Raw genomic sequence first — 25,602 nt, 5'->3', positions numbered from 1 at the left:
ATAAACACCCGTTTTTGTTGCAACTCTGTTGTCTTTTTTTGCGTCACAGTTTAAAAATGAGTTGCTTCCCACTATACCCAGCACAATGGCGTCATGTACGCTTATTTGCTGTATTTTCTTCATCATGACAACTATGACAAGATCTCACTGCAAGAGCTCCGTGTTCTAGCTGAGTTGTAAAGCTTGTTCTAGGACTGTTGTAAGTCCAGTCGTTTCTGATAGATAATAGCTCATTGTCTAGTGCAGTCAAATCTGCTATTAAATAATAAAATTTGTCCCTCATACGTGGTGTATGTCCCAAAGCAATCGCTATTCAACTTTATTTTTTCTATGTTGAAGACGGATTTGTCTTGGGGGCAGGTGAAGATGATGGACCGCCATGGGCGCCTGTAACTTTATTAATAGCCTGAGATTTATTTTGATGTTTCGTTGTCAAATGTGTTTTCATAGTTGAAGTACTAATTAGAGAAGAACTATGTCATTAGGCTTAAGGTACATTAGATATTTTCTGTTAGTTTAAATGGCTTATTATAACTACATTTTGCAAAAACATCAACGTATCTCAAACAAGTTTAAATAAATATTCAATAAATGGGTAGCTACTCAATGGTATCAGAGTAATAAAACAAATCAAAACAAAAGAATAGAAAACAAACTAGGGTATTGGTACATATCAGCTTTTTTTAGTTCCACACTATGAAAAATTTCAATTCCGCCAACAACAAGAAATCAAACTTTTTATAGCCACTCTTTATATCAAAAACTACAGAGATCTCATCTTTACTGATGATATTTTTTGTAATTTCATTTGCAAATGAACAAATTATTTTCAGATATAACATAAAATAACGAGAAGTTAAATAGGTCACATTTCGCAAGAAATCGAATAGTTAAGTCACACAATCTTTCGCTTCACTCATGAATGATGATGCCCAGATTCAGCGGAATCTGCCGATCGTCCACTCCTGACGTCTGTGAGCTCGCTCACACTACTCTTCACGACATGCTCTGTGAAAATGTTCAGCCGAATATCGGACCGATGAGTAGCCAGCCATTCAGCTGTCTGGACATCTGGTATCCAGTCAAACAGCTATCCGTTTCATCTCTGGTAATGACAGTACCGCTGTATTGTTTTCTTTCCTAAATTTTGGATTACCATAAGTTTCCTTGCTATTTTAGGGTTTCGTATACCCATGCACACATTCCTTGCTGGCAAAATGGATCCCACCCAAAGAAAATGCTGTTTTGGGAACTGCTGTTTACTCAGGTGACTTATGTTCAGTACAGCCTTCTAATTTGCCTGTAATGGCTCTATGTGTATATAGTTTCAATGCAATGTATGGATGGTTCTGAGAAACCTCTTATTAGTTCAGAGAAAAGTTTGAGAAATATTCCACTATTGTGCAGTTGCAAAATTATAGAGTTCTATTTTCTTGAATGTCTCAAGCATTGTATTCTTAATCTCGTGAAGCATGGTATGCTTTGTGAATAAGAAACTGTTGAGAATCAAAACTGGATGAAGATAGCAGAGGTTGAAAATACCACTTCAGTTGTAAATTACTTTATTTTCACACGACCTGTTTCGGACTGTTATAAGCCCATCCTCAAGAATCGTACCGGAAGTGGCAAAAGATGGGAGATAATTTTCACACGCCGCAACACACATAAAAAAGAAAAATCCATTTTTTTCTAAAAAGTTTTCAGAACTTTTAAAAAACATTCCGAAACCGCCGTCAGGTTAGGTGCTATGAAACCTATGTCAATGCGCAAGTGGCACCAGACATTACTACAGACAACTGCCTAAGTAGGAAATATATGAGGGCATTTCGAAATGTAAAGGTACAATGGCTCGCAGTCCTTAAATAGAACATTTATTTAGAAAATGTCAGTAACATCTTATTAACTGGATTATTTGTTATTTTTCGACATAATCACCCCCGTTATCCAAACATTTGTTAAGTCGGTGCACAAGCTTTTGTATCCCACAGTCATAGAAGGCTGCTGCCTGTTGTCGGAACCACATTTCAACTTCATCTTTGATCTCTTCATCATCGTGGAATGATTTTCCACCAAGATGTGACCTCAGGTAATGAAAGACATGGAAGTCGATGGGCGCTAGGTCTCGGCTGTATGGCGGATGGTCCAATACGTTCCATTTGAATTGTTTGAGTTGTGCTTTGGTTACAAGTGCAGTGTGAGGCCGTGCTTTGTCATGAAGCAAGCGGACTCCACTTGTCAGCATTCCCCTGCGTTTGTTTTGAACTGCCCTTCGAAGACGTTTCAAAGTCTGGCAATATGGAGCAGCATTAGTTGTCGTTTGAGGAGGCATAAATTCCAACAGAAGAATGCTTGTCTGTCCCAAAAAACAGAAGCCATGATTTTCTTTGCTGAAGTCGACGTTTTACATTTCTTGGCTTTTGGTGAATTCGAATGGCTCCATTGCATTGATTGTTGCTTGGATTCAGGTGTATGGTGATAAACCCACATCTCGTCACCTGTCATAATGTGTTCAAGGAACTCACCACCTGCTTCAGCATAGTTTGTGAGGAAGTCGAGTGCAAAGCCCATCCTTTTCTTTATGTATTCTTCCGTTAACAGTTTTGGAACCCAGGGCGCACACAATTTCCTGTACCCTAACTTGACAGTCACAACGTCATAAAGAGTTGTCATTGACACATCCGGTATGATCTGATGCAATTCTTTCAATGTGAGACGTCTATTCGCACGAATTGCTTCCTATGTTCACCGAAGAAGGGCATCAGAGATCACAGATGGCTGACCTGTTCTTCATTCGTCATAAACATCAGTCCTACCTTCAGAGAAATGACGACACCATTTCGTTACATTTTGTCGATTCATAATGTTCCCATAAACAGAAACAATTTCTTTGTGAATATCCGCTGGTCGCTGACTGATTACATGAAGAAAACGTATGACGGAGCGCACTTCGCATTTGGCGGGTTTCTGAATCGGCGAAGCCATTTTAAACACGACCTACTCCAACTAGAAGCAACGTTCAACTGCCGAACGACCGTGAGGAGAAAGCTAACGGTTCAAGGTTAACAGCAGTGTTGCCAACTTCCTCGGCAAAACTCTTCTGTTCCTCTGGCTTACGGTGTATCTTTACTTTCCGAAATACCCTCGTATGCAAATGACATCACGATACTTACGCTGTGCTGAGGTCCCCGACCCCTGCGTGTACCAGGTGCGGTGTGCTGCCTATGAGTGCAGAACAGGGAGTAGCGGATGTGAACGAGGAGTCAAATTGGTAAACCAGAGTGGCAAAGGTGCTGCCACCTATTGACAGAGAGAAGAACACGGGGCCACTAGCCCGTGTGTTCACAATTGAATTGCTGTTTCCAGTACGACACCTGAGGATGGACTTATACGAGTAACAGTCCGAAACCGGTCGTGTGAAAATTGAATTGCTGTTTCCAGTACGACACCTGAGGATGGACTTATACGAGTAACAGTCCGAAACCGGTCGTGTGAAAATAAAGTAATCTGCAACTGAAGTGGTATTTTCAACCTCTGTTATGATGCTCAGTTGCAGATGTTCTGCCAATAGGATTGTTTGTGGTTGAAAATAATATAACTTTGCAACCACTTGGTTACAACGGCATCATGATTTGAATAAATATTAATCTGTTTAATTTATTTAGTTTTGTTCATGGAACTTTGAGAAACGATCAGCTTTTCTCTTTAAAAATGAAGCTATAACCACATTGTTTTCTCGACGTTACTGTAGGCGATCAGCTGGGCACAGTAATAGGAATGATGACATCAGGAGCATTAGCTCAGAGCACCGTTGGGTGGCCATTTATCTTCTACTTCTTTGGTGGACTTTCCATCCTTTGGGGAGTGATCTTATTCTGGTTTGGAGGGAATACCCCATCTGAACACAAGCACATTTCTAGAGCAGAACTTACTTATATTGAAGAATCTTGCAAGGATGTCTCACATGAACAAAAGGTAAGATACAAGTTGTTTCTTAAGAACAACGTATTTTTGTTGTAGATGTTCTTACTGAGACGGTTTTGTGTGTGTTGTTTACAGAAGTTTCCAACGCCGTGGGTATCGATTTTCACATCACTACCCGTATTTGCTCTCATAGTAGTCACTATGACACAGAACTGGGGAATGGACACGCTCTTCACAGAATTACCAACGTATTTCAGCAATTTCCTTGGATTTGACATTGCATCTGTAAGTAAAGCGGCTTACGTCATTAACTGTATTTGGGTGTAAAATGTGTGGCAGAGGTTATTAACTGAGAAATAATTGTAGAGTGCTTTCCTCCACTCTGATCCATTGCAGATATCAATATTCTGACGTGCTTTCGACTTTGCTGGTAACTTTATAAACGAGTCTGGAAAAATTATAGATGTTGTGTCGATTATCGAAACTGTTACAGATAATCAAAGAATGAATCATTGTGAAGCCAATCCGGCCCATCAGCGTTTGGCAGCCCATATCACAGATGTTCGTCTAACGATGAAGTGAAATAAACATGTCCTACATATAAACAAATTTGCACGCCTTTTTGAGAGATAAAGCCAGTTTGATAAATTTCAAAAAGTTATAATTTCTAATTCTAGGGTAGTTTATATGTTTGTGGATGTATCGCACGGTAATTACGCATAGTCCTCAGCATTCCAGTCGAATATCAGAGTTTCCCAGAGTCATACTGCAAGTACCAAGACATGATAAATATGTTATACTGTTTCTACGTCTACAACTACATATATACTCCGCTGGCCACCAAGCGGTGTGTGGTGAAGGGCACAATACACGCCGAAGTCATATTCCCCTCCTTCCCCCCCCCCCCCCCCTGTTCCACTCACGTGTCGCTCGAAGAGAAAACGACTGTCTGAACGCCTCAGTACGAGCTCTAATTTCTCTTATCTTTTAGTGGTGATCATTGCGCAATTTGAAAGCTGGTGGTAATAATATATGCTTTACATCCTCGGCGAAGATCGGATTCCGGAATTTAGTGAGCAGCCCCTTCCGTTTAGCGCGCCGGCTATCTGCAAATGTATTCCACTTCAAACTTCCTATGAGATTTGTGACGCTCTCGCGATGGCTAAATGTACCAGTCATTAATCTTGCTGCTCTTCTTTGGACCTTCTCAATCTATTGAATGAGACCCAACTGGTAAGGGTCCCATACAGTTGAACAATACTCTAAGACTGGATGAACTAACGTATTGTAAGCAATTTCCTTTGTTCAAGGACTGCATCGCTTCAGGATTCTACCAATAAACCGCAATCTAGAGTTCGCCTTGACCGTTACTTGTGTTATCTGATCATTCCATTTTAGAACATTTCGAACACTCACACCCAGATACTGGACTGTCACAGCTTCCAACGACTGGGCATTTATTTTGTACTCGTATATTAATGGGAATTTTCGCCTTGTTATAAGCAGTAGCTTACACTTACTAATATGGAGAGATAACTGCAAGTCATTACACCACGCATTTATTTTCTGCAAATCCTCATTGGTTTGTTCATAACTTCCTTGTGATACTTCTTTCCTGTAGACTAAAGCATCATCGGTAATCAGTCTAATGCCGCTGTCAATAACATCAACCAAATCGTAAAAAGCAGCGGACCCATTACGCTGCCCTGGGGCACACCTGAAGCTACAGTTGTTTCTGTTGAAGTCCCCCCATTCAGGACGACGTACTGCTCTTTATCTGTTAGAAAACTTCCTATCCAACCGCAAATGTCATCGGATAGACAGTAAGCGTGCACTTTTTGGAGCAAGTTACAGTGCGGAACGCCTTTCGAAAGTTGAGAAATATGACATCAACCTTGGAGCCGGTATCTAGAGTCTGTTGTATATCATACACAAAGAGGGCCATCTGTGCCCCGCATGACGGCTGTTTCCTAAAACCGTGCAGATGAGCTTCTTAGACTCTAGAGAGGTCATCATGTCTGAACACAAAATATGTTCCATGATTCTACAACTAATCGATGTTAGTGACATTGGGCGGTAATTACGCGCATCCGATTTTCTACACCTTTTATAGATTGCTATGACCTGGGTCTTCTTCCAGCCCGTGGAACTTTGCGCTGTTCCAATGATCTCTGACAGATGATAAGAATGGTGCTATATTTGTAGCATGTTTGTTGTTGTGGTCTTCAGTCCTGAGACTGGTTTGATGCAGCTCTCCATGCTACTCTATCCTGTGCAAGCTTTTTCATCTCCCAGTACCTACTGAAACCTACATCCTTCTGAATCTGCTTAGTGTATTCATCTCTTGGTCTCCCTCTACGATTTTTACCCTCCACGCTGCCCTCCAATACTAAATTGGTGATCCCTTGATGCCTCAGAACATGTCCTACCAACCGATCCCTTCTTCTGGTCAAGTTGTGCCACAAACTTCTCTTCTCCCCAATCCTATTCAATACTTCCTCATTAGTTATGTGATCTACCCATCTAATCTTCAGCATTCTTCTGTAGCACCACATTTCGAAAGCTTCTATTCTCTTCTTGTCCAAACTATTTATCGTCCATGTTTCACTTCCATACATGGCTACACTCCATACGAATACTTTCAGAAATGACTTCCTGACACTTAAATCAATACTGGATGTTAACAAATTTCTCTTCTTCAGAAACGCTTTCCTTGCCATTGCCAGCCTACATTTTATATCCTCTCTACTTCGACCATCATCAGTTATTTTGCTCCCCAAATAGCAAAACTCCTTTACTACTTTAAGTGCCTCATTTCCTAATCTAATTCCCTCAGCATCACCCGACGTAATTAGACTACATTCCATCATTCTTGTTTTGCTTTTGTTGATGTTCATCTTATATCCTCCTTTCAAGACACTGTCCATTCCATTCAAATGCTCTTCCAAGTCCTTTGCTGTCTCTGACAGAATTACAATGTCATCGGCGAACCTCAAAGTTTTTATTTCTTCTCCATGAATTTTAATACCTACCCCGAATTTTTCTTTTGTTTCCTTTACTGCTTGCTCAATATACAGATTGAACAACATCGGGGAGAGGCTACAACCCTGTCTTACGCCCTTCCCAACCACTGCTTCCCTTTCATGTCCCTCGACTCTTATAACTGCCATCTGGTTTCTGTACAAATTGTAAATAGCCTTTCGCTCCCTGTATTTTACCCCTGCCACCTTCAGAATTTGAAAGAGAGTATTCCAGTCAACATTGTCAAAAGCTTTCTCTAAGTCTACAAATGCTAGAAACGTAGGTTTGCCTTTCCTTAATCTTTCTTCTAAGATAAGTCGTAAGGTCAGTATTGCCTCACGTGTTCCAGTGTTTCTACGGAATCCAAACTGATCTTCCCCGAGGTTGGCTTCTACTAGTTTTTCCATTCGTCTGTAAAGAATTCGTGTTAGTATTTTGCAGCTGTGACTTATTAAGCTGATAGTTCGGTAATTTTCACATCTGTCAACACCTGCTTTCTTCGGGATTGGAATTATTATATTCTTCTTGAAGTCTGAGGGTATTTCGCCTGTTTCATACATCTTGCTCACCAGATGGTAGAGTTTTGTCAGGACTGGCTCTCCCACGGCCGTCAGTAGTTCCAATGGAATATTGTCTAGTCCGGGGGCCTTGTTTCGACTCAGGTCTTTCAGTGCTCTGTCAAACTCTTTACGCAGTATCGTATCTCCCATTTCGTCTTCATCTACATCCTCTTCCATTTCCATAATATTGTCCTCAAGTACATCGCCCTCGTATAGACCCTCTATATACTCCTTCCACCTTTCTGCTTTCCCTTCTTTGCTTAGAACTGGGTTTCCATCTGAGCTCTTGATATTCATACAAGTCGTTCTCTTATCTCCAAAGGTCTCTTTAATTTTCCTGTAGGCGGTATCTATCTTACCCCTAGTGAGATAGGCCTCTACATCCTTACATTTGTCCTCTAGCCATCCCTGTTTAGCCATTTTGCACTTCCTGTCGATCTCATTTTTGAGACGTTTGTATTCCTTTTTGCCTGTTTCACTTACTGCATTTTTATATTTTCTCCTTTCATCAGTTAAATTCAATATTTCTTCTGTTACCCAAGGATTTCTACTAGCCCTCGTCTTTTTACCTACTTGATCCTCTGCTGCCTTCACTACTTCATCCCTCAAAGCTACACATTCTTCTTCTACTGTATTTATTTCCCCCATTCCTGTCAATTGCTCCCTTATGCTCTCCCTGAATCTCTGTACAACCTCTGGTTCTTTCAGTTTATCCAGGTCCCATCTCCTTAAATTCCCACCTTTTTGCAGTTTCTTCAGTTTTAATCTACAGGTCATAACCAATAGATTGTGGTCAGAGTCCACATCTGCCCCTGGAAATGTCTTACAATTTAAAACCTGGTTCCTAAATCTCTGTCTTACCATTATATAATCTATCTGATACCTTTTAGTATCTCCAGGGTTCTTCCATGTATACAACCTTCTTTCATGATTCTTAAACCAAGTGTTAGTTATGATTATGTTGTGCTCTGTGCAAAATTCTACCAGGCGGCTTCCTCTTTCATTTCTGTCCCCCAATCCATATTCACCTACTATGTTTCCTTCTCTCCCTTTTCCTACACTCGAATTCCAGTCACCCATGACTATTAAATTTTCGTCTCCCTTCACAATCTGAATAATTTCTTTTATTTCATCATACATTTCTTCAATTTCTTCGTCATCTGCAGAGCTAGTTGGCATATAAACTTGTACTACTGTAGTAGGTGTGGGCTTCGTATCTATCTTGGCCACAATAATGCGTTCACTATGCTGTTTGTAGTAGCTTACCCGCATTCCTATTTTCCTATTCATTATTAAACCTACTCCTGCATTACCCCTATTTGATTTTGTGTTTATAACCCTGTAGTCACCTGACCAGAAGTCTTGTTCCTCCTGCCACCGAACTTCACTAATTCCCACTATATCTAACTTCAACCTATCCATTTCCCTTTTTAAATTTTCTAACCTACCTGCCCGGTTAAGGGATCTGACATTCCACGCTCCGATCCGTAGAACGCCAGTTTTCTTTCTCCTGATAACGACATCCTCTTGAGTAGTCCCCGCCCGGAGATCCGAATGGGGGACTATTTTACCTCCGGAATATTTTACCCAAGAGGACGCCATCATCATGTAATCATACAGTAAAGCTGCATGCCCTCGGGAAAAATTACGGCTGTAGTTTCCCCCTGCTTTCAGCCGTTCGCAGTACCAGCACAGCAAGGCCGTTTTGGTTATTGTTACAAGGCCAGATCAGTCAATCATCCAGACTGTTGCCCTTGCAACTACTGAAAAGGCTGCTGCCCCTCTTCAGGAACCACACGTTTGTCTGGCCTCTCAACAGATACCCCTCCGTTGTGGTTGCACCTACGGTACGGCTATCTGTATCGCTGAGGCACGCAAGCTTCCCCACCAACGGCAAGGTCCATGGTTCATGGGGGGGATTTGTAGCATAGTCAACATATAATCATACGGGGATGCGGTCTGGGCCAGGTGCCTTCCTGGCGTGTAAGGATCTTAACTGTTATACAATTCCAGATACTCTAACCACTATGTCAGCCATCCTTGTGTTTGTTCGAAAATACTTCTCTAGCACTTGGTGGACAATACCTTTAAATTCCAACCAAAGATGCTCAATATCTGTGTGTCCCGCGGTGAATGCTTGGAGCTGACTATGAAGATATTCATTAATCACACTTTTATTTGCTTTCCCAAACAAGAAAACTCTACGCTGTTTCTATGATTTTTCTTTTTCTTTTTAACTTCCACTGACATAGAAGCCATAACGACATTATGGTCGCTAATACCTTCTTCTAGATTAACTTCGTCAAAAAGATCAGATCTGTTTGTCGTCAAGATATCTAATACGTTCCCTCTCGATTTGGTTTTCCAACCAATTGCTCAAGGTTGTGTGTTGAGAATGCTCCTAGAATAACTTTACACGAGCTTTCGCTTCTGTTCCCTGTGATAAACGTGTAATTTTCCCATTCAATGGATGCCACATTAAAGTCTCCGCCTATAACTAATGGATAATTCGGATATTTATTTCCTATATACTCAAGACTTACCCTGAAACGTTCTGCGACGTTTGTTGCGGATGCTGGTGGTCTATAAAATCATCCTAATACAATGGGCAGTCCTTCTCTGATTGACAGCTTTATCCAGACTATTTCACAGTGCGACCCAGCATCGATCTCAACTGCGTTTAAACAGATTTTAACTGCAATGAACACACCACCTCCCATAGCATCAGTCCTATCCTTCTTAAACATTATCCAATCCGAGTTCAAAATTTCACTGCTATTTATGTCTGGTTTCAACCAGCTTTCGGTACCTAATACAATGTTGGCATTGCTACTGTTTATTTCGGAGAGTAGCTACAGACACTTCGACAATTTACTAACATGAGATTTAGCGTATTTAAATTCTTTGGAATGACCTGTTTAGGTGAACTAACAATTTTTACAGTTGGCACACCCACATCAGTTTCATGAATCGGTAATTTTTCAGGCCAAGGGTTTGTTTCCCGTAGGGAGGAACCTCAATTAAGAAAACCTCCATGTGCACGCCAAAAGTACTGTGTTACCCATGTAGCTGCTTCCTGTGTGTAGTGCACCCATCTATCGAGGGACGTCCTACAACCTCCCACTTTATAGTCGATGAATGTACAACCATTTTCGTCACAGAGTCGACGTAGCCTCTGGTTTAGATTCTCCACTCGACTCCAAACCAGAGGACACCAGTCCACCCTGGGTATGATGCTGCAGATCGTCAGCTTCACTTCCACTCCTCGAGAGCTGGAGGGCGCCTTCGCCAATTTAGACATCCGTCGAAAGGATCCAAGGATCTCCTCGGATCCCCAACGACAGGCATCATTGGTGCCGACATGTGCAACAATCTGCAACAGGCCACTCGCCGCACTCTCCATATCCGCTGGAAGAACCTCTTCCACATCCCAGACAAGGCGCCCCAGCAAGCATACGGAGTGAACGTTAGACTTCTTCCCCGTCCTAACCGTTATGTGTCTGAGGGGTTCCATGACCCGCCTGACATTGGAGCTCCCAATAACTAACAAACCCCTACCCCTCGTGCCTGTCCGGACCTTGCTGAAGGAGCAGCCACTATCCTGGCAGAAGGTGCATTCTGAGCCAGCTCAGCCTCTCCTTCCCCCCCCCCCCCCCCCCCCCCACAGCACACTGAATCTATTAGCAAAGTGCTTGGGATTTGGAAGGCGCCTGCAACCCCCATGCAGCCTTCGCCTGGAAGCTCGAGACCTCGACACAGTCCGCACCTGAGGTCGGTTCAGTGACAGAGAGCTGTGACATCCCCCCCCCCCCCCCCCCTACACACCTAGTACAGCAGAGGCTGCCCCAGGCACCCCATCCCCACCACACCTTAAGGTGGCACCCTGGAGCTTGTTGACTGTGGCCAACAAAGCTTCCAGCTGCGTTTGGACTGGCCAACTCCTTCTGTATCCTCACACAAAAGACACAGTCCCTATCCATCTAGCTAATAACTTATTTACTATAAGAAACTTAAGGTAAGTAACTGCCACACAAGGTTAACAGCTACACTCTAGCTGGCAGAAAGGACACTCAACAATGAAAAACAATAAAAATGTATGGTAGAAGCTAGATTTGGTACTTATTTTCCTGCTAGGGGCTATATAGTGAATACTAAAGAATAAGAGAGTCTCCTACAGTAAAATGCTATGGGCTGTGTAGTGAATATTATTAACGAATTAAACAGTAACCTACGGTAGGCTACAGCTATTGATTATCTCACGTATTTATAAATTAAACAAGCGTTTACGTACACGTGAATATGAACTAATAAAACTATAAAAACTGCTACCTGAAATGTACCGAGTCTAAATGACACTGACACTGACAGATGCAGGTGCAAAACAAAACTTTTAGCTAGCAGTAAGAGTTCAGAATGTAAAGCACAAATACGAACTCTACTTTATATAAATCGATGGGCTTACTGTACTTACGATCACTAATGCCCATAGCAAGTGGCGAGGTGAGTTTTAGCTTACTGCTAACTAAACCGTATGTACGAAGGGCTCAGAAGTTATATTATAACACTGATTTACTGAGATATTGTAGTTTAATTTTTAACACTAATTTACGAAGTAATTTTACGTTTGTTTAACTGTTAACGGTCGCAGGTTGCGCTGGTCAAACGTATACAAGTGAGGTTAAAATTCACTGTCAGTGTCACTTTTCCTAACAAAACATATAAAAATTTCTACCTTCGATGTATCGAGTATAAATGACACTAATAAACGTGAATACTGAGTATAGTCCACTATCTTAAATTGACTAACCCTCGTATTTGTAATGCAAACAAACAAACGTTTACGTACCCGAGAAAAATGACCTAATAAAACGTATAAAAACAGCTACCTTCAAAGTATCGGGTCTAAATGACACTAATAAACGTAGATACTGAGTACTGTGCACTGACGTAATTGATAATCCCACTTACTTAACGTCAGTTAAGAATGTAAACAAACGTTTGTATACACGCGAAACTGTCCTAGACAGAAACATCGCTTATCTTATTCGGACAAAAATAAAAACTGAAACCTTCAATTTATCACGTCTATCTGACACTAATGCACGTAAATACTACAGAATATACAGCAAAAACGATTACTAGCTAAATTTTGCCACAATTGAGTCAGTTGTGTTAAATGGCTCGAAAGGAGATGTACACTGAGACGGATAGCGATATGCACCCACACTAATGGCGGCAGTATTGTGGACACAAGGTATGGAAGGGCAATGGGTTGGCGGAGCTGTCATTTGTACTTCAGGTGATTGATGTGAAAAGGTCTTCGTGGTGATTACGGCCGCAATAAGGGATTGTTATTTATAGCTAGACGCATGGCATATTCCATTTCGGAAAACGTTAAGGAATTTAATTTTCTGAGATCCGCATTGCATTCCAGGCATTACCTGTCACCACAGACAACGCGGTGGGGGCTTGCCTTCACTTAAGGACAGAAAGCAGCGGTGTTTGCGTAGATTTGTTAGTGCTAACAAACAGGAAATTCTGCTTGAAATAACGGTAGATATCAATATGGGACTTACGACGAATGTATCCTTTAGGACAGTGCAGCGAAATTTGGCGGTAATGGGCCATGGAGAAGACGACCAACGCCTGTGCCTTTCAAACGGTTGAAATGGCTCTGAGCACTACGGGGCTTAACATCTGAGGTCATCAGTCCCCTAGACTTAGAACTACTTAAGGGGGGGTAGGATGTCAAACGGGCCGACTTGGAGCAGGAGAGGCACTACAGGACATTTTAATTTCCACTGTCTATACTTTTACAAATAAATTCATAAAACTTGGTGTCAGCATGACCAGCAAGGATTCAGAATTCACACTCATAGCATGGAAGTTCGAAAACATAATGAAGTAATTTTTTTTACATGTGAAATTTCATCATTTTTTTCACTTACTAATGGCAGCATTTGTTGCTATAGGTACACTTTTCTTCATAATTAAGAGAGATAGTTCGATGAATTTTGCACATCATACAAACCATACTTAAAGGTGTATGCAACTCTAGAATTTCCCAAATCTATTAAAACTGTGGTAAAAATTGAGGTAATTAACTACAAAATTTGTGTTTTTTCTAAACATGAAGCTTAAAACACAACAGCTCATTCGTCTTTACATAAATTAAATAAATTGTAGAGTTTCGTACACCTGTAAGTATTGGATGTATGCTGTGCAAAATTCATCGAAGAATCTAATGTATGAAGAAAAGTGTACCTATAGCAACAAATGCAGCCATTAGTAAGTGAAAAAATGATGAAATTTCACACGAAAAAAAATTATTGTTATGTTTCCGAACTTCCACTGCAATGAGTGTGAATCCTGAATCCTTCCTGGTAATGCTGACAAAGTTTTATGAATTTATTTGTAAAAGTATAGACAGTGGAAATTAAAATGTCCTGTGATGCCTCTCCTGCTCCGAGTCGGCCCGTTTGACGTCCTAGCCACCCTTAAGTAGTTCTGCAAACCAGTGGCCTAGGCAGATGAGTCTCGATTTCACTTGGTCAGAAATTATGGTAGGGTTCGGGTGTGGCGCATACGCCATGAAGCCATGGACTCAAGTTGTCAAAATGGTTTAAATGGCTCTGAGCACTATGCGACTTAACTTCTGAGGTCATCAGTCGCCTAGAACTTAGAACTAATTAAACCTAACTAACCTAAGGACATCACACACATCCATGCCAGAGGCAGGATTTGAACCTGCGACCGTAGCGGTCACGCGGTTCCAGACTGAAGCGCTTAGAACCGCACAGCCACACCGGCCGGCTGACTCAAGTTGTCCTCCAGCACTGTGTAAGCTGGTGGTGGTTTCATAATGATGTGGGCTGTGTTTACTTGGAATGGACTGGATCTTCTGGCCCAACTGATACGACCATTGACTGGAAATTGTTATGTTCGGCTACTTGGAATCCATTCGCAGCCGTTCATGGACTTCATATTCGCAAAAACCCATGCCACGTCACTGGCCACAATTATTCGAGATCGATTTGTAGAACATTCTGGACAATTCCAGCGAATGGTATGGCCATGCTCATGTAATAAAACCTGATGGAGGCGACACTGCAGGTTTCGGTTAATTGCTTCTAGTAGGTGTTGCTGATGTAACTGTATCGTCCACATCTTGATTTCATGAAGTTGTGGTGGTGGTGGTCTCTGAAAGCTGCTCGCCCGGTGGGATTTAAATTGGGGGAGCTGTGTGTGCTGTCTTTGAAGGACCGCCGTCTATAACGTATGCGGGCTTCACGCTCTCTACAGTGTTGTAGTTTTACTGTCTTGAAGTATTAACAGTGAGCGAACTGCGGTGTAATACGCGATATGGTCCCGTGTAGCGTCAACACGTAAGCAAATGTGCAACAACTGTAGAGGTCCTTGTGTAAAACTGTTTACTTGATGGCGTGATGGGCTGCTGCTGCTGGAATGAGTCGCTGCATTGAGCACCGCAGTGTTTGTGCGAACTCTTGCAAGACGCGGTGGGATAGTATCGTCGCTTCTTGGTTCTTTACTAGGTCGGCGGGAACGCGAATTTGTTGTTCATGCATTAAATGACTCAGTACTAAGTCAATATCTGTTTTTACGGACTTCCAGCATGCTGGAATAGCTGTGAGACAGCAATTTCTGTCAATCGGTACAACGAAAAACCAGTCCAAAGTTGCAATTTCATTTTTTTTATTCACTCAATGACTAATTTGTGACTGGGACCCATTTTCAAATCGCATACAGGTACCTCTTATCTGTATGCGCTGTACTGTTCGTTTGCACATTCTTAACATAGTTCTTGCATTTTCCGAAATACCATTTTTGACTATGTTCGATGGATCGAAAATGGATCATGGCTCGAAACTAGTCATTGAGTGAATAGAAAAAAGTGAAATTTGCAACTTTGGACAGGTTTTTCGTTGTACCAGTATCTATTTTTGCTGTTATCCTTAACTCCAGTAATACACAGGCAATGTGTCGGTCCAGGTACTTTCTTGGCCAATGAGTGCTGCTTACAAAGGAACCTCCCCATCGCACCCCCCTCAGATTTAGTTATAAGTTGGCTACATCAAGGATACTACGAGCTCAGGAGTGCCATGGTCCCGTGGTTAGCGTGAGCAGCCGTGGAATTGGAGGTCTCTGGTTCAAGTCTTCCCTCGAGTGGAAAGTTTAATTTTTTATTTTCAGACAATTATTAACTGACTAACTCTTATGTTTTCATCACTTTTTTGGGAGTGATTATCACATCCACAAGAAAACCTAAATCGGGCAAGGTAGAAGAATCTTTTTACCTATTCGCCAAGTGTACAAGTTAGATGGATCGACAACATATTCCTGTCATGTGACACACATGCCGTCACCAGTGTCGTATAGAATATATCAGACGTGTTTTCCTGCGGAGGAGTCGGTTGACCTATGACCTTGCGATCAAATGTTTTCGGTTCTCTTTGGCGAGGCACGTCCTTTCGTCTACTAATCGCATGGTTTTGCGGTGCGGTCGCAAAACACAGACACTAAACTTATTACAGTGAACAGAGACATCAATGAACGAACTGACAGATCATAATTTTGCGAAAATAAAAAAAGTAAACTTTCACTCGAGGGAAGACTTGAACCAAGGACCTCTCGTTCCGCAGCTGCTTACCCTACCACGGGACCGCGGTACTCTCGGGCTCATACTCTCCTTGATGTTGCCTATCTTGCGCGTAGACTACTCAGTTTGTATATTTTGCTTATTTTTTTCGTAGTTCCAGACAACTTCTTCCTGTTTTCTCGATTGATCTGTGTTCAGTTTTCCAAGGCCTATCCACTGTGCCAACTTATAACTAAATCTGAGGGGGGTGCGATGGGGAGGTTCCCTTGTCAGAGTGTTCGATACAGTCGTTTCACGATGCTGTTACTCGCTAGTACTTTTTAGTTAGGAGATGTCAGATAACTTTATGAGCTCGGTAAATAGTGAGCAGTCAAACTAACAAACGTGATCTGTAGTTACTGTTAGCAGAACACCGAATCTGCCGATACATACTCTTTTAGCACCAGTAGCGTCAATGAGAAATTGCGGTTTTTTGCTTTATGTAACACCGCCACAAACCGGAGAGTCTGGCACTATTCCTGTTGTAGCGCACATATATTGATTAAGTGCCGCAGAGAAAGAGTGGAAAATTGCGTCCGCCTCCTCTATTCATGCGGATAATGGTAAATTATCATGTGCTGCCAAACCACACTTTGTGTTGATGTCATATCGTGCGTAATGGTTCTCAGAGCAGCTTCTGACACACCAGTTTACGAAAGCGCCGCAACAATTCCGTCAGGCTTCTGTTTTCGATGGCCTCTTCATTCAGGATTAGTTGCATACGTTGTCACTTAGGTACTGACTGGCGCTTCATTATTATGTCTCTAAAGTTTTGGTACAGCTGTTCCGAGGTGCGCTGCAATACTGTGTCTCGTACCACTTTAACCAATTAGTCATCCTTGTTGGCGAAGATTGGGTTCAATTTGTCTTTGCTGTTACATACGCCACTTTGCTGGAAGATGACGAACCATTATGTCGGATGAGCTGTTTAGAAAGTCGGTAGCCGTACTGAAGCTGTTGTAGTTGGTGACGTTGCACCTGGACTGTCAGGTAGCGAAGAAATCGTTGGAAAAACCGTGAAAGTGTGATTACGTGGATGTTGGTTTTCTTCTTGTTATCAGGTGGCCTGGTATGGTTATGAGTGTTAATTCTCCATTGTCGTGACGGCGTGGTAAGTTACGCGATGCGGAAGAACTGGGTTTTGTAAAACAAGGTCACCACTGTAGTATTACTCACTTTTACCCTACTATAAGTGATAGATAAACAATAACAACTAATGACTTTTATTGAAACTTACAGGACACATGAGAGATACATTGACTCACAAAATGCTTGTTTTTGCAACGCTCTTCTACATCCACATCTACGTGGATACTCTGCAAATCACGTTCAAGTGCCTGGCAGAGGGTTCATCGAATCACCTTCACACTTCTCTATTATTCCAATCTCGTATAGCGCGCGGAAAGAATGAACACCTATATCTGCCGGCCGGTGTGGCCGTGCGGTTCTAGGCGCTTCAGTCTGGAACCGCGTGACCGCTACGGTCACAGGTTCGAATCCTGCCTCGGGAATGGATGTGTGTGATGTACTTAGGTTAGTTAGGTTTAAGTAGTTCTAAAATCTAGGGGACAGATGACCATAGATGTTAAGTCCCATAGTGCTCTGAGCCATTTGGACCATTTTTTGAACACCTATATCTTTCCGTACGAGCTCTGATTTCCCTTATTTTATCTTTGTGATCATTCCTCCCTATGTAAGTCCGTGTCAACAAAATATTTTCGCATTCGGAGGAGATAGTTGGTGATTGGAATTTCTTGAGAAGATTCCGTTCAATGGTTCAAATGGCTCTGAGCACTATGGGACTCAACATCTGAGGTCATCAGTCCCCTAGAACTTAGAACTACTTAAACCTAACTAACCTAAGGACATCACACACATCCATGCCCGAGGCAGGATTCGAACCTGCGACCGTAGCGGGCGTATGGCTCCAGACTGAAGTGCCTAGAACCGCTCGGCCACAAGGCCGGCGAAGTTCCGTCGCAACGAAAAACGCCTTTATTTTAATGATGTCCATCTCAAATCTTGTATCATTTTTGTGACACTCTCTCCCATATTCCGCGATAATACAAAACGTGCTGCCTTTCTTTGAACTTTTTCTTTTGCAGGTAACACACACTCTAAATCATTCTAGTCGACCTGTCGCACTGTCGATGAGTATGAACGACAATTCGCCACACTTACACATTGGGCCTAGACAGTTACAGAGTGAGTGTCGGGTACCTCACATTCCCTAAATCAAGACGCATTTCCCCTCTCTCTCTGACGTCACGCCCCAGTCTGGTTTTTCTGCTGCTGTTGCCAAATGGTCCGATTTTCTGTCATTTTGCGTACATGTAACCGAATTTCTTTGCTGTCGAGTGTACGTGTTTCTCAGTACTTTTGCGACTGTTTATAAATTATTTATGAACTGGCGGATGAAGGGAAATATTTCCCCTTGTGGGACAGCCACAACGGTACAAGTCCATTTTGAAAATTGAAGAAACCACAGAAGATGGTGGATTTAGCAACAGATCTATGGTTTCTTCATTTATCAAAAAAAAAGGGAAATACGAAGTTATGTTTCTGAACAAGTCCGTCCGATATAAAATTAACTACAAATGAACACTTTCTGGTGAATTATGTAATACTGTTACGAGTTTGAGATCCCTAACCCTGGTAGTAGTCACTCTAAGGTCTGATCTCTTAAAAGTTAAGATGTTTGTAGACGTTGTAACTTGATGTTGTCGCTTTGGGAAGAAGATGAAACTTTTCTTTGGTGACTTGCCATTGGTACACAATATTGGTGTTTGTACTGGTATGTGCTAAATGAATACATCCTCAAAAAAGGACATATGGGGTAAACTTTTGATAGGCATACAATTATTATCGTTTCAAGCTAAACTCATCATATGCAACAGAATTGTTGTAACGTATTGTAGCTTTTGGACGCGACTACATTTTTTAAAAGAGAAGCACTTCAATAATGATGTAGTTACGCTCGTTAACAGTACTTCACATCCGTCTACCAATGAAGCACTATCTCGTGAGAGTAAAACGCATTATTCACAAATCAGGATTGTATTCTTTCCATCCTAACAGTGTCTGAGAGTTCATACACTGATCACAAACCTTGAAGGAAAGCTCAGAGGAAGAACAAAGTTTCCAGGGACGGCATCCAGCATAGTCTAAATGACCAACGGATGGTAATTTTAGAACTCCTTTCAATATTTTCACGGATATAACCTGCAGATCAAGATGTCGAAGATATGTAGATCCATGATAAACACAGGATTAATTATGTTGGATGTAGAGCCACTTACATTACGGGTTTATCGAGTATGCAAGAGACGTTCGGGGCCAAGTCTAAAACATTGATGAGGATGAGGACTACCTCATCCCTCACAGGTGAGCAACAGGAATGTATAGCAGAGGTAACGTGTAAGCGCCCTCTAAGATAAGTTGTCTACCGTGGTGAGATAAATCTCGCCACAATGAGTACATTAAGTACTGACGTGTGAATTTCCTTAGACATTCGTTGAGAAACTATTGTAACCTAAACTCAGAAGTGAATAGTTCGGCCAACAGGGATCACACGTGCGCACTCATTGTACAGATGCGTCAGCAGTTCCGTGCCTATGTGGTTCTCCTTGCTAACAGGTCAGCGATGTTGCTACTGCTGGCTCTTGCCTCAAGGTACTCCTCTAGAGAGTGACGAGCCACAAATAGAGTAATTATTCTTGACTAATTTCTCGGACGCTGCTTGGAACTATTGGTGGGTACTCCTACATTTGGCTACAGTAGACTGGTTCACGGTCGACAGGTGAAATATGCCTTTCACTGCGAGTTGTTTAGTCTCTAGACACTGCTTGGACGAACTAAGGACCAATGCGAATAAAAAAAAAAAAATGAAAGAGTGTCGAATGTAAACCATAGTTTTATAAACGCAAGACAGAGCTGATTCCCATTCATTTATAGAGATCGTACAAGATGATTGAGTGGCTTGACATCTCTTTGAGGCTCCATAAACGTTAAACACGAACAATGGACTGCATTACTTTGTGCTTTGCGACACTCATCAGTGTTGAAAATGTGGATTATCTGCTACAGTAATAATAATAATAATAATAATAATAATAATAAAGTATCTCAGTGTGATATGTTACGTAAGTACAGAGTTCCTTATGGTTTTGTATCGCGCTATCAACAGGTTTTGACTTATGATGTACTCTGTCGAATGCAAAAAGAATTTTCCCATTCTACAGCTGAAATTTTCTAATGTATGTTCTCGCAGAACGGGTTACTTTCTGCACTGCCGTACATCGCTAACATTGTGCTGAGTGTTGCCTGCAGCTGGATCGTCAACAGTGTGGAGAAGAAGCAAGTACTCAGCAGGGGGGCCTTAAGAAAGGTGATCAACTCCATTGGTAAGAATGTATGTGCAGATAAGTATGTACTGTTTTTAGCACAAGCAATCATTAAATTACAGGAAAGAAAGTCGAAAAGTTTATTTACTTATCTAACCTCCTCTGATTAGAGCCATCAGGCCCTCTCTTATATCGGAGCACAGTTTCACATATATAGTACCTTTTTTACATCATAGTTACCTTAGAAACAACAATTACAGTTACAACAAATAGTATGAAAATATTCCAATATCTTAGATGTTTGCAGCCTGGTGGTCGTCGACAACCACCGATATTTCAACTGGAGCACACCCTGCCATTTTCGAGACATGACTCTACCAAGCAAGTGATACGTAAAGGAATCTACATACTTTTTCTCGGGTTGTGAGTAATGTTCGTGCTTCGACATGTTGTGAAGGAAAGCACCTTGCTACTCTCTTGAGCACTGTAGTAGGTCGGTGTGAGCATCACGTTAAGAACTCGATTGATTTCTTAAGTCGATTAGAGGAAGTGCGATTAAATGAATATGATATTATAGTAAGTGTGGATGAGGTCTCTCTCTCTTTCACTAGCATTCCTCTGTCTGATTCGCTACGGTTGATTGAGGCTAGCTTTGGTGTTGAAGGAACGAACCCATTTCGACATGTTTCGACTTCCACCCACTTTTTGTTGAATGACCATAACGTGAGCCGACAGATGAAGTTGCGATGGGAGGCCTATTGCCTCCTATCATTGGCAATTTGTTTATGGAGGAACGTACCTCGGAGTCGCAGCTTTGAAACTTGTGCGTTTTTTTCGGATATTAGGTTATACTTTCGTTGTTAGGCCTCATAACAGTTAGAATTTCAAAGACTTTTTAGCGCACCTGAATTACATTCGCCAGAATATTTGATTGAGGATGGAGGTGGAGTAGAATGAATGCATTCCCTTCTTTGACGTGTTGATCAGGAGTAAGGCTGCTTGTATGTTAGTGCATGCCCTAAATAGGAAGCCTGCTCACACTGACTTCTATCTACAGGCTCACAGATGACACTGTCCGGCTCAGCGTGAAGGGGTGTTTCGGACCTTGGTTCACTGGGACCATGTGATGTCGGACCCCGAGACTTTATCAGCTGAGTTAGCCCATCTTGAGGTCACCTTCCGCCAGAATGGTTTGAGTGAAAGACAGATCAGACGTATGTTGCGATGTCGACCAACTCTTCACCGAGTGAGTGATAATACCCAGGTGCCACCCAAGTCTACAGCCTTTTTGCCTTGATGATGATGAGGTCCCATACTCCGAGGTGCGTAGGGAGCGATGCGGGAGACCCGCGCCGCCGACTAAGCAAGGTCCTGGCGGAGGTGGTTTGCCATTGCCTTCCTCCGACCGTAATGGGAATGAATGAGGACGATGAAGGCAACGCAAGAAAACCCCGTCATCTCGAGGCAGGGAAAATCCCTGACCCCGCCGGGAATCGAACCCGGGACCCCGTGCGCGGGAAGCGAGAACGCTACCGCAAGACCACGAGCTGTATTTCGAACAAGGCTGGTCGTATTTTCGGAAATTATGATGTGAAATGTGTTATTCGACCACCATCTAAGACAAGAATCCTATTAGGTTCCATAAAGAATGTTCGTGGTTTGCGTAATACTGGTGTCTCCGTATTCCATGGTGTTTTGGCATGTCATGTATTGGTCAGAGTATCAGAACTATGGAGAACCGGTATACTGAACATAAGCGGCACAACAGCCAAAAAAAATCAGCTCTTGCAGAATACTGGCATGGCACCTTTCATCCCAAGGAACAACACGAAGATTCTGGCACGCACTTCCAGCTGTTGAGAAAGTGTTATTAAGAAAGCAGTTGAAATAGAATTAGCATGTAACCTTATAAACAGAGGTGGTAGTTTTTCTTTAAATTTTGTTGGAATCCTGTCTTCTCCCTTGCCAAAATCAGAGGGACTGAGTTAATGCTATCTACTCGTTGCTGATTAATTTCACTATCGGTAACTTCTGACGTCGGTCATCTTTGGATAGTGTAATGGCGTTAGTGTTTACAGCATGTGTGTGTTTGTTACCTATATGGAGTTTCTCTGCAGACCGAGCTTTTAAATTCCATTGCACAACTCTTTTTTGCCTTGAAAATCGTAGCATGCCCTCCTGTCGAAATACCGGCGGTTGACGACGACGCCACCCGGCTACATTCCCCTAAGTTATTTGAACACTGTATGCGCCGAGGGAAATTCAGAAACATATTAAAATGATTTGTGTGTCTGCAGTGACAGTATGAGTAATATGTGGTTCTACCAAACACATACGCTGATGATGTTATAAGGAAAGGTGTAAAAAATAAATGAAATGGTAGTTAAGGAAACATTTGAAAATACATTAGCAACTGCAAGACCAGAAAGCGTAGTAAATAATGAAAATTTTTGTTACTGTGTGTATGCAGTACAGTAACAAGAATACATTATTCAATGTGTAGGTGATATTTAGGGTATAAATTGTGCGCAACTTAATACTTGGAACTACACAACAGCTATGTCGAAGTGAGCTTGGGTGACAGATATGGGTACGTCAATGCTTGCTGCTGCAATCAGTGGCTGGCGAGTGGTGGTGAGCCTGTCTTTCGCAAACCCACGACCAAATGATTTCAGTGGGCAGGAAATCTGGAACAATTCTTAGCTCGGGAAACAGTTGAATAGACTCTGCAGGTCTGGCCTTAACATTTTTGGGATTTTACCTCCAACCAGGGGTTATCGCCAAGTGTTCTCAGTGGTATTCAGACACCTTCGCGTCAGGTGCTAGACCTGTATGACGATGACGCGAGCAGTGAAAGAAACTTAGTTCTCCTTGAAACTTCCACAAACTGATACGTCCATCGCCGGCCAGAGTGGCCGAGCGGTTCTAGGCGCTACAGTCTGGAACCGTGCGACCGCTACGGTCGCAGGTTGGAATCCTGCCTCGGGCATGGATGTGTGTGTTGTCCTTAGGTTAGTTAGGTTGAAGTAGTTCTAAGTTCTAGGGGACTGATGACCTCAGCAGTTAAGTCCCATAGTGCTCGAGCCATTTGAACCATTCGATACGTCCATCGTGATGCTGTGCACGTAAGTGGGGTTCTTCTTAAACGTGGCGCCATCGCTGCCAGCGCACTTTTCACTGCTGTCTAATCAAGGGAAACTGCAACAGTGGTGACACTGTTGTCAGTCTGTGGTGTTCCATAGGTCGTCGCGCTGTCACTGAGGACTTTCGCCATCGGTGGCGTGTTACTTAATTGAGTGGCTGTAGCTGATGGCTGGGTTTTTGGCCTTGCCTGATGACTGACAAGGCGTGCAAGTGGGAAGGTGCTACGTCGGGCCAGCAGTTGGGTCTGTAGGCGGCAGACAATAAGGCGTCCTCTCACAGTGAACCTTAGGGACTGGGTGAAGAAGGGTGCTCAGATGTTTGAATAAGCTCCTGCAGTACATCATCCGTGCAGTCTCCTCAGGAACCTGGTTTCATTGTGCCGCCAGGTGCCTGACTTCAGATCATCAGCATGGCTGTGCCTAGCGAGGTGCAACTGGGTGAGGATCAATCAGGTGCGCTGCCTGAGGTTATGGATGAATATGTTTTTTACCCAATAACTCCCCCCCACCCATGAGGGACCAGGGTAAGCGGCCAGGGTCATCGTTTGGGATGTTGGGCCACATTACTCAACGTGGGAGTCACTAGTAATTAAATGCCGTTGTGCAGTGTCCACGTGGTCACCCTTTCAACTGTGCTGCGATTACCCTTTAAACTGTCTCTTACCTACTCAATCGTCAGATTGCTAGAATAAAAGGTGGTCTCGACAGAAATACCAGTGTAGTAGAGGCTCATGTTGAAGATCTCGGAGGTTACTCACCACATGCAGAGAGAATTTGAATAGTGTGGTTGGTAAACACCATCGAGCAAGTGGTAAACGCTGTAGTAGCTGTTAAGAGGTGTCGGTTCCTGAGGTGGCATGAACCAAAATCCACATCCAGGGTGTCCGCAGCTCGTGGTTGTGCGGTAGCGTTCTCGCTTCCCGCGGCCGGGTTTCCGGGTTCGATTCCCGGCGGGGCCAGGGATTTTCTCTGCCTCGTGATGACTGGGTGTTGTGTGATCTCCTTAGGTTAGTTAGGTTTAAGTAGTTCTAAGTTCTAGGGGACTGATGACCATAGATGTTAAGTCCCATAGTGCTCAGAGCCATTTTGAGCCACATCCTGTGCTTTTTCGCAGTATTTGTAAATAATTTGTGTTACTCATATTTAATGGCTGTATAATATATATGATTAATTCTACAGTTGCAGTATTTGTCTCTGGCAAGGGAGTCATGTGGTAGCTGCTGGGGTAGTTGTCTGAGTTAATGGTCTACATGTGGTGTACTAAACTCATATCCAGGAAAAACAGAACACCTTGAATAACTGTAGATTGGACGCTCATACAGGATTACCGTTTCAGTCACCTCTGTGAGCATGTGTCCTGTTGCCCAGTAGGGTTAGCGTTCGCCATAGGCTCTGATAAATTGTTCCGTGCATCATGGCACCGACCCCTATAAGGTGCATATACATCCAGTGCTATAGCCATCCATGTTGCATTCACCATGTTCCAAAGTTGATCTGTGGTGGTTCGCATTTGTGTCACAGCACTGCACCTGTAATTTCACCATATCCCACATATTTTAGATTGAGCTGGCGGTCCAGGGCAAAAGGCTGACATCGTGTGACACCAAGAAGGCGCGAGTTCGTGCAGCAGCACGCTGTAATACATTGTGTTACTGAAAAATGGCATCTGGGGTGTTGTGCAGAAAGGGTATGGCTATGGGTCGCAGGATGTCTTTCAAGTATGTCTCACTGGTCACAGTAACCTGGATATGCACTACGTGTGATTTGTGATTGTACAAATAGCACCGCACACCGTAAGGTCTTGAGTTAATGCTGTGTGTCTTGGGGGAATGCAGTCACTATCAAACCTTTCCCCTGTCTGCGGCGAACAAAAATACGGCCATCATATTCAAACAAACATAACCTGTATTCGTCCAAAAACACTATCTGATGCCATTCCTGTCTTCAGTGCCGCCGTT

At 42.7% G+C, this 25,602-nt stretch overlaps 1 protein-coding gene across 1 annotated transcript in view; it reads left to right on the top strand.

Annotated features, from left to right (window-relative positions):
* Positions 1 to 25,602, top strand: part of LOC124777962 (putative inorganic phosphate cotransporter) — a 57,769-nt gene that overhangs the window by 20,410 nt on the left and 11,757 nt on the right. The window contains exons 3-4 of the mRNA XM_047253525.1: positions 4,057 to 4,206; positions 20,429 to 20,561. Coding sequence (XP_047109481.1) covers positions 4,057 to 4,206; positions 20,429 to 20,561 — 283 coding nt within the window. The remainder of the gene's footprint in view (positions 1 to 4,056; positions 4,207 to 20,428; positions 20,562 to 25,602) is intronic.

This window comes from Schistocerca piceifrons, chromosome 1, assembly GCF_021461385.2.
Source record: "Schistocerca piceifrons isolate TAMUIC-IGC-003096 chromosome 1, iqSchPice1.1, whole genome shotgun sequence".
Classification (NCBI taxonomy): domain Eukaryota; kingdom Metazoa; phylum Arthropoda; class Insecta; order Orthoptera; family Acrididae; genus Schistocerca; species Schistocerca piceifrons.
This window is presented reverse-complemented; position numbering and strand designations above follow the sequence as displayed.